General features: G+C 48.9%; 1 protein-coding gene across 1 annotated transcript; it reads left to right on the top strand.

Annotated features, from left to right (window-relative positions):
- Nucleotides 1-3,936: 3,936 nt before the first annotated feature.
- LOC137915590 (TLC domain-containing protein 4-B-like) lies at nucleotides 3,937-9,793 on the top strand (the record flags this gene model as incomplete). The annotated part of the gene is made up of 4 exons (XM_068758784.1): nucleotides 3,937-4,082; nucleotides 6,470-6,559; nucleotides 9,478-9,536; nucleotides 9,752-9,793. Coding segments are annotated over exons 1-4 (337 nt in total), but the record flags the coding sequence as incomplete, so codon positions are not given.
- Nucleotides 9,794-9,800: the final 7 nt, after the last annotated feature.

Genomic DNA, 9,800 nt, shown 5'->3' on the forward strand with positions numbered 1-9,800 from the left:
ACTGTTTGACTGTCCCCCATTCTATCTAATAAATATATTCATCATCAGCATCATAACCGATAGGGCCAGCGTCAGCAGCTCGAATCCCGGCTCTGACTGTCCACATGTTGAAGTGTCCTTGGGCAAGTCACTGAACCCCAAATTGCCCCCAGCAGGCCTGGCAGCTCCTTGCATGGCCGCTTCAGGCACCAAGAAGGTCCTGTGTTCGAATCCACCTGTGACCTTTCTGCGTTGTTCTCCAGCTTCCTTCCAGAAAGGAGGCGACTATGAATTGTCTGTAATTCTTTTATGTGACCATACCCGGTCACCTCCTTGCCCAATATCAGCTGGGATAGGATCCCTAGTGATGCTGAAAAGAATCTAATCTGAAAACAGATGTAAAGTGCGTTTAAAATAAAATGTATTATTATAACGTTGCCCAAAGTTGTCCGAGGGACCGCTCGGGGAGTTTGTGCGTGTTTGCGCAGACGCATGAACAATCAGAGGGAACATTGCGTTCTGTGTGGATGAAACTTTTCTTCTCCATTCATAACTCCGAGCAGATGGCGGCGAGGAGGGGCCATTGCAGCCGCTGGGAGGCGGAGGCGGCGGCGGCGGCGGCGCCTGCGTAGCGGAGGAGCCGCTTCCCTTCCCTTCTTCTCCCGGGGTCGCGCTGCCAGCGGGCGTCATCGCGTTAGCTAGCCCTGCTAGCCCCCGCTAGCTAACGCCAAGTTGTGAGAACGTGGAGAGACGGCGGCTCGGACGCGCGCACAGACCGATGCGACGGACCGCAGGTAAAACTCCCTGCTGCCCCCATCCCATCCGCAGCGCGTTCTGCGTTTATCTCACGCAATGCGGGCGTTTTGAAACATTTACAGCCCCGCAACAACTGCGGCTTGTCGTGGCAGTCGTTGCTGTTTTTTGCGTCTCGGAGGAATTGCACGCGCAATAATCCTAATAATAGCCGGCAGTCATGTTCTGTGCGCCTGTTTCACTCCAACAACAACGGATATGTGGCGGAGGAGCAGCGCGTTACCGGTAAATATGCGCCTCTGGGCTGCGCACGCCGGCTGCTATTACGCGTATTATGGCGCACAAGACTCCACATCGCAGACTGGAGCGTCTCGTCTCGTCATCGTAAGACTGAACGTTCGTGTTTAAACTGGGAAGACAACCTCCGTGTGCGCGTCCGCGTTCGTGTCAGGAGTAGCCCGTGGTGTTGTGAGCCGGCTAACCTGGTCTGGCGTAGCAATGCGGTAGACGGGGGGGGGGGGGCGCGGGGGGGCTATTATTTACGTTTAGTCGATATGTCTCCGGGTCAGGGTTTGCTGACAGCAGCAAGATAGACCAGCTGGACAAGGTCAAACTCACGAATGAAGAATAGCGATGAATTATTCAGGCTGCACATGATCAGCATGCTCCAGGAATGCGCGCTCCTGCTTCAGGGGACAATGCGCGCTCCTTCAGGGGACAATGCGCGTCTCGCTTCAGGGGACAATGCGTGTCTCGGTGCGTTTTGTCTCCTGCAGTAAACTTCTATGTTGCTTCTGGTCAAATGGACCAAATGTATAAGTTGTCTCTCTTAAGGTTGCTGATCATTTAATGTGATTGTCTTAAGGTTCCCTGACTTTGATCACATGACATCAGAACACTGCAGTTGGTGTATAATAGTATATGCATGTATACATGTGTATATGCATGTATATACAGTATGTATATGTATGCAGGCTTCTTTGAACAGACACGCCTTTTTAAGGCCTTGCTCTCAGTTCGTCCTGTTGCATTCTGTGACTGTTCACATGATGATGAATATATTTATTAGATAACTATGGATTACCTTTTAGACAGTGATATCGATGAGGAGGAGAGAAGCCAGGACATTTACAGTGAAGAGGATTTATTTGTTTAGTAAAGTTATTGTTCTGGGACGTATTCCGACGTTCTCTTTGTAATATGGTGGAGTTTTCACGTGTAGATTTGGGCTTCTGTTGTCTTCTGATTAAATCTTTCCGCTTCTGAGCAGGAACACGAGGGCCGTTGTTTTGTGCCACGAGTTCGTTCCTTTAAATGATTTCAGAATAAGAAGTCTGTGATAAGTAGCACAATATATGTCATCTATTTGATTTTAAACATACTTTACAGGATAAGTGAGGCCTGCAGGCCTGTGATCTCTTAACAGGCGACTTTACCAACAACAAAGGAGAGTGGCTTATCCCACTCTTCCCTGGTTATCCCACACATCCCTGGTTATCCCACTCTTCCCTGCTTATCCCACTCTTCCCTGCTTATCCCACTCTTCCCTGCTTATCCCACTCTTCCCTGGTTATCCCACTCTTCCCTGGTTATCCCACGCGTCCCTGGTTATCCCACTCTTCCCTGGTTATCCCACTCTTCCCTGGTTATCCCACTCTTCCCTGGTTATCCCACTCTTCCCTGCTTATCCCACTCTTCCCTGCTTATCCCACTCTTCCCTGGTTATCCCACACGTCCCTGGTTATCCCACACTTCCCTGGTTATCCCACTCTTCCCTGGTTATCCCACTCTTCCCTGCTTATCCCACTCTTCCCTGCTTATCCCACTCTTCCCTGGTTATCCCACACGTCCCTGGTTATCCCACGCTTCCCTGGTTATCCCACTCGTCCCTGGTTATCCCACTCTTCCCTGGTTATCCCACTCTTCCCTGCTTATCCCACACGTCCCTGGTTATCCCACACTTCCCTGGTTATCCCACTCGTCCCTGGTTATCCCACTCTTCCCAGGTTATCCCACTCTTCCCTGGTTATCCCACTCTTCCCTGGTTATCCCACTCGTCCCTGGTTATCCCACACGTCGCTGGTTATCCCACTCTTCCCTGGTTATCCCACTCTTCCCTGCTTATCCCACTCTTCCCTGTGCAGCATGTTTTTTTTGGAAATGGACAACTTTGTCTTTTTGTCTCTACTTGCTTCAGTTTTCCTTTCCAGGCTCTTGTTCTTTCACTTTATTTCCTTCTATTTTGACGCAACAGCATCGATGACATTGCACACCTAAAAATAGCACCGAACGCAGGCTACACACCTCAAGTTTCAACTGCCTGCAGGAGGCTAAATGAATGGGTTTGTGTTGCAGTCATTATATAAGGCTTCGACCTTTTATGTATTGCATGAGGCTAATCGTCAGTAAGTGGTTTAGATGGTGTGGTTTGTTCTACGGTTCTAGTGTATGTATTATCAGGGCAGAGTCCAGACCCCATATGTTGTAAGAGCTGAAGTTATAAAAGAACAAGCTGTTGAGCCCGTCGACCCGACCCGGAGACGTCTGGCGTCTGGGAACAGATTTAAAATAATGTGTTCTTGAATATAAGCGGGTCAGAAACGCAATAGAACTGCAATCTGAGCTACAACCGTGGTCTGTGTTTGTCTCCAGTAGTTTCAGTTCACACGAGACAACTTTGACTCTTTTTTTTCTTTGGCTCACGGAGCCCGTGCTGATCGCTCTTCATTCTGTTGGAGCAGATGCTCAGCGAATAGGAGGCTTCGCAGCGAGATGAGTGAAACCCGGAAGTAAAGCGCAGCGTTGAAGCAAAATGCAGTCTGGGTACTTTTCTCTCGGCCTCGTGAGCTGCTGCTCCGTCTTGACGATTGTATTTTCTTCTCAGGGTTCTTGTATGTGCTAAATATGCAGATACTGTTTTCACAACATCCAGTCACTTTGATCTTTCCCCACCCTGTACTTTCCCCTCTGTTGCCCTTAAATCCAGTGTCTCATGGCCCTGCCCTCAGACCGCTGATGATAATTCACCCGTCTACCTTCCGCTTCGCCGTGGTCTGATTGGTGCTGCTTCTCCCTCACCGCCACCTCGGCTCCTGCAGGATGACTGGCACGCATCTAGCGGCGGCCATTGTGTCCCTGTGCACCACCCTTTCCTGTCCCCACTCCTCCTGTCCTGTGTTCTCCCCTCCTGTTCCCAGGTGAGTGATGGAGACGAGAGAGTTGGCCGTGGTCGCTGGAAGCTTCGTGGGTTTCCAGCTTCTGTTCTCGGGGGTCAGCCCGCAGCTCTCCTCCGCCATCACACCTGGTTATGGTCGGCTGCCTCCCACCAAGCTCACGGAGTGGAACTCCAGGTGTGTACCATGAAGCCACGCCTCCAGAAAGACGCGCTTTTCTTCGTGTGTGTGCGCGCGATGTAGTGATGTCTCAGTGTCGTTTCTTGTCCTGCCTGGAGCGCTAACCTGGAGGTAACCGTATCCATCCATTAACACCCCCGAAGCTCGTCGGGACACTCGACCGTCGTTGTTTAAGAGACGCGACCTTAATTAGGCGGCTCCAGTTGTTCTGCTATCTGAACTTCGCAGTTAGCATGTTTTGAATGTTTGGACTTGAAGTCAGAAGACGTTCCAAGGATCATTATAAAGAGCTCTAAAGTGAAAATATGTCGACAAAATCTGGATAAGCACCGAGAGTTAAATGAATAAACATCAGGCATCCGATGGGACAGGCCTCAGTTTAAGTTAGGGCTGCAGCTATCGACTATTTAAGTAATTGATTCGTCTACATTAAAGTGTTTCAGAATATTTTAAGAGGTATAAAACAAACAAATGTTAATGCTTCCAATAACATTTATTTTCAACTGCACTCATTAGCATTAAGATTGCACGTTAATTTCACAAGAGCATTGGATGCAAATAATAAAAATAAAATACCTGAGTGAAGCCTCATAGTGTATAAAATCTAATTATACCACAGGCTATGCATTATCTCTATGATCTGTGCAGTGGCGTTTCAGGAAGGTGTAAATGCGGGGCTGAGATTTGCTGAATGAAAGAAAGAAAATACACATGTTTAATAATTCTAAATGATACACATAAGTGTACTTTAAAAAAAAAAAACCAGAACTAGCATGCGTCAAACTATAAATTAAAAACTGTCTTCACATTTTAACTAGCATTATAATGTTGTTTTAGGGTTCTATGAGTATTATTCGTCTTTCAAATGAACATACAAAGTAGCGTGTTTGAAAACAGGGACTTTAGTGTATACTGTATTCACTTTATTTTACCGGGTACTATAGTTCTATATTTATATAGCTAGCATAAACACTGCGTTCGCTGATTATATTGGTTTTGCCTGGTTTCTGGTTGTTTGGATGCTTCCTGTTTGAGCGCAGCAACATCGATGTCGTCCTTTTGCACATAGTTCTCCGTTATTATTATTTTTTAGCTTGAAATGGTCCCAAACGTTGGACAGTTTGTCATTTTCGTTGGAGTCCTTCCTCTGTTTGGATTTGTTTCTTCGGATTTGCCGTGTTCATTCTGCGACTGAAGGTCTCCTGTTTTCCGCTTGTTGCCGCTGCCAGTCTCCACGTTTGACGCTCTTCCACCGCTGCTGGCAGTCAGTGAATGAAGTTTCAGCAATGTGAGAAAATCCACACGCATTACTTCTGATCTGATTCTCCACATAGCTGCCATGTCTGCAGGAATCAGATTATGTGAATCAGATTATGTGAAAGTAGCCCAAATCAGAATGGAACCCCGCTGCGGATTTGTGAACCATTTTTAAATGCAAATAAAAAAAAATGATCTGAGACTGCAGGTTGAACGTAGCCTGACATGTAAATCCCTTTTGTGTGTATATTTGATTACCTGCTGGTTGTGATGCATTTGAGAGATCAGAATCCGTGTGGCGGTTCTCCCGCTGAGCATCTCGTCACATCATTATTCATCAGCTGTCAGCCGGTGGTGGACAATAGCAAATATTAAGGACCGCAGCAGCATTGACAGGAGTGTTCAGATTTAATAGATATACGCTATGACAGTTCAATCATCGGCCAATTCCCCTACTTGCCCTCGGGCTGAAAGGCTGACAGGCTGTCACCGCAGTGCCGTTACTACAGCGAGCAATCCAACAAATGGCTCCTTGCACCTTTATTGTGGAAGTTTTGATGATAGCCTGTCAAGCAGCTGCACATTCTGTCGCTCAGCAGGAGGCTTGTGGTGAATGTCTGATCAGGAAACACATCTGTCCGATATCAAGAGGAATGTGAATAATTAAAGCTAAAAATCAGACCTGAGAATAATCTGCAGATGAATCTCGTCTGGTTTTTGTCTCGGCACTCAGAGAATCGTTATTCCGCACCGCCAAGTCAAAGACCATGCACTGACGTTCACTTCAGAGTGGCCTGGTGTTGCGTAACAGCCAGTGCTCGCCGTGTATGTGTGTGTGTGTGTGTGTGTGTGTGCTGTTTATGCAACAGTGACTTTAGTGCATGAAGAACAGACACAGCCGAGAAACACCCGGGACAGCGGCGCGTCTTCTCTCTTCACTGAAACGCTGCAGCGTTCTAAGAACCAACAGGAGATTAAAAAGCCACAAAAACTGCAACGTTTTTCAACCCTCTTGTTTTCAGACACAGTTCTGAGTCCGCTGGTCAGCCGGACAGGGCCTGGAGCATCTGAGGAGGGGCTCAGATTCTGTTTGCTGCATGCTTCCTCCTGTGTTTGTGTGTCCCCAGGCTGGTGTCCACCGTGCACGCCCTGGTCGTGGGGTTGTTCTGCGTCTACATCCTGTGGTTCGACGACGCGGTTAACGCCGACCCCGTCTGGTAAGAGGAACAAAAAAGAAAAGCTCATCCCCAAAAGGAAATATGCAGAAGCACTAAATCGAGGCAGGAGAATTGCCATAAACTCTATGAAGAGCACAACGGATGATGGAAAAGGCAGGATCACTGACACAATACGCCACGCCATTTTGGCAGGCAGATGGGGGGGGGGGGGGGATGAGTCTGAACGCTTTTAGGAGAAACCTGTCTTGTTGCATCTTCCTTTTCTGACAGGCAGCCATGTCTGGCTCACAAGGGAAGGCGAGAAGCACATAAAGGGATGACGATGGGAGGCGGGTGGTAGTGAAGGATTGCCAGGATTGGTAGTTAATGCCTTTTGGAAGTATGAAAATGGCATTACCTTCATCAGAATGAAGGGGGGGGGGGGGGGGTGAGGATGGATCCACGGTGTGAGAGGAGCCTCCAGGGAGCTGTAGATTCAGTGGGTTTAGCCTTTGATTATTGTCTTTGCCGTCTTCTCTCTCTGCTACCGCTGCGTTTTTGCCATCAGTAAATCTTTAAAGAGTGTGAGAGAGAGAGAGAACTTGCTTCCTTCCACATTTCTTCCTCTTTTCCAATATCTAAATGGGCCTCCTCAAACAATTCATCTCTCCGCTTCTCCCTTCTCCCTTATTCGCTTTCAGCACTCTCGCCGCCCTCCTCCTCTTCACCCTTCTGTTGTGCTTCCTCTTTGGCTCTCTAGCAGGCAAACTAGAATCCCTCCGACCAACAAGGCTTCTTTTCATAGCAGACAACAGCTCCCCTCCTTCTCCTCCTCCTCCTCCTCCTCCTCCCCCCTTTCCTCACACGGCCAGCCCTCCGTGAGCCTCCTGCTGCCTCCAGCTGTCCGTTACACTCCGAGTCTCTGCTGTCAAATCGACGCAGCTCACCTCCCTCTCTCATTGTCTGTGTGTAGGCTTGGGCCTCACTGCTGATGGAGGCGTGCGGGGGGGGGGGGGGGGGGGGGGGGGGTCACAAGGAAGGGAGGAAAGTGGGGGGGGCTACGTCTCTCCTCCTGCTGCCAGTCTTCATCTGCTCAGCTAGCTTGTAGCTTAGCCCTCCTCCTCCTTTTTTTCACATGCTGTTTTTTGGGACAGGATTATTCCTGTCGCATCATTTCTCTTTACGTCTCCATTGTCCCGCATGCATTCCAGGTTCTTAATATTAGCGCTCGAGCCTTATCCTAGCAGTTCGCTACATCTGTCTATTTCTTCCTCTTCATCGCCCAGCAGCACCTCGACAATAAAGCCTTAAAGCTCATCGAGTTGCAACAGACTCTGATTGTGTTCCGGCATCATTAATGCCCGTCACACGGGCCACATTGTTCTCCCTCGCCCGCCGCGGAGCTGGACTCTTAGGAGCGTTTTAGTTCGGCGGCCCGGCTGTTATCGTAATCCATTCAGTGGTGAGAACCGCGTCTCCCTCTCGACACGCCGGGCCACGAGAACAGGTTTAGGTTTTTATCCTAAACTTTGGCCTCTTTTCTGTGAGCCTCGCTTTTTTTCTTTCCTGAATATTCCAAGTCAAATCTAATTGGCCTCGGATTGAGAAATGCTCTTTCAGTGCGGGCGCATATCATCTGCGTTGATTTGAATGAACGGTGCCTGCAAACTTCTGTTTGTGTGGCCGTTCGATTCACTTGTGTCTGTTTGATGCGTGTCGCACGATGTGAGATGGGTCTAATAATAAAATCTGGACTCTTCATTATTCTGGCAGGTCTGTAAATCCAGGGTGTGAGAGGAAGAGACTATCGATGGCAGCGTCACCTTGAGCGACCTTTTGTCCGTGAGATTTTCAAACAGACTTGTGTCTCGCTTCCATTATTTTTGATTTGTGTGCGTTGCTGTCGCAACCGCGAAACGTAGCGTAGGATTGCGTCCTTGTCAGCAGTCACATTGTCACGGTTTTGGTGGGTAAAGTTACGAAGCTGTCAAAATATTGCCACAGATATTATTCGGGTAATCTTCAAAGATCACTCGTTGGTGGATCTAGTCTCGAGTGAGCGGATCCATCGTGGCGATGCAACTCTGCGACATTCCAGGTGGTCCAAACTGGATGAATGCTAGGATTAAAATATTCTGATCAATGGTTGCATCGCTTGCTGCTCATGCTCGTAAAATGAAAATGCATTGGTAAAGCGCAGCGCACATTAATCAGAACTTCTACACCTAAAAGAAAACTGTTCCTCCCAAGATCAGCAGAGTTAACTGGAAAGGAAAGGAAAGCACTTCTGGCCTGAGTCTGGGCGAGAAGTCGCAGCTCTTTACATTTAGAGAGGAGCGTGGCTTCACTCTACATTTAATTACCTGAAGCTGTGCGCCGCTGATGGGATTATCGAGGAGCCTCTGGACTTTCTGGCCACCACGCTATCTGTTACTGCGTGTTACCCAGCGTTCCTGTGTGAGTGGAGGTGAAGTGGTTCCGATCGGTTAGCCGGAGTGCCTCATCCATAACTCGCTAATGAGAATCGCCCGTTCGACACGGCGCGGAGCAAGGAGCCGGTTCCAAACGCCTGCAGCTGTTAGCGCCGCGTGAGCAGATGGGTTTACATCGCACATGCACGCTAAATGCAAAGAGGACACCCCGAGCGCAGCAGGTGGATCATGAGCTGATGACTCCAAGCAGGCCCGGTGTCACCTGAGGGTTGGGGCGTTTCCTCACGCAGCCGACCGCCTGGTCGCTACGTGCGCTCATGTTGGGTGTTTGTGTTTCTGCGGGGTTCCGTTACACGTGTCCAGGATCGGATGTCTGAACAGACGTTGGATGTAAGAGACGCCACGCTGTCATGTATGTGAGTCTCAACGTTTCTGTGTGTGATCGATCAAAGGGAGTCCATGTTTTGTTCTGGAGGCTTCCCTCGGTCGGTTGTTTGGTCTGCTCCGCTCAAAGACACTCACCGTGTGCTTTCTGCTGTTTCACAGGGGCGACCCCAGCCTGGTCAAGCTAAATGTAGCCATCACATGTGGTTACCTCCTTTATGGTAAGATGCCTGCTGATTAACGTCTAATGCAGATTGAATACAGCTTCAAACTAAGACGACGGGCTCAGATCTAAGATCAGTGAAACTGCATTTCCCAGAAATCCTCTCTCTGTCCTGTAATTGAAATTTGATAAATCACCTTAAATGATTTCCCCCCCAGTGGTGCAGCCGCCACTCTTGAACCTGCCTTTCCTAACTGTGTCCCCGTCCTCCAGACCTGGTGCTGCTAGCCTGTAACTGGAGCACGATGGGGGACGGCTTTTT

This window comes from Brachionichthys hirsutus, unplaced genomic scaffold (genome assembly GCF_040956055.1).
Source record: "Brachionichthys hirsutus isolate HB-005 unplaced genomic scaffold, CSIRO-AGI_Bhir_v1 contig_947, whole genome shotgun sequence".
Classification (NCBI taxonomy): domain Eukaryota; kingdom Metazoa; phylum Chordata; class Actinopteri; order Lophiiformes; family Brachionichthyidae; genus Brachionichthys; species Brachionichthys hirsutus.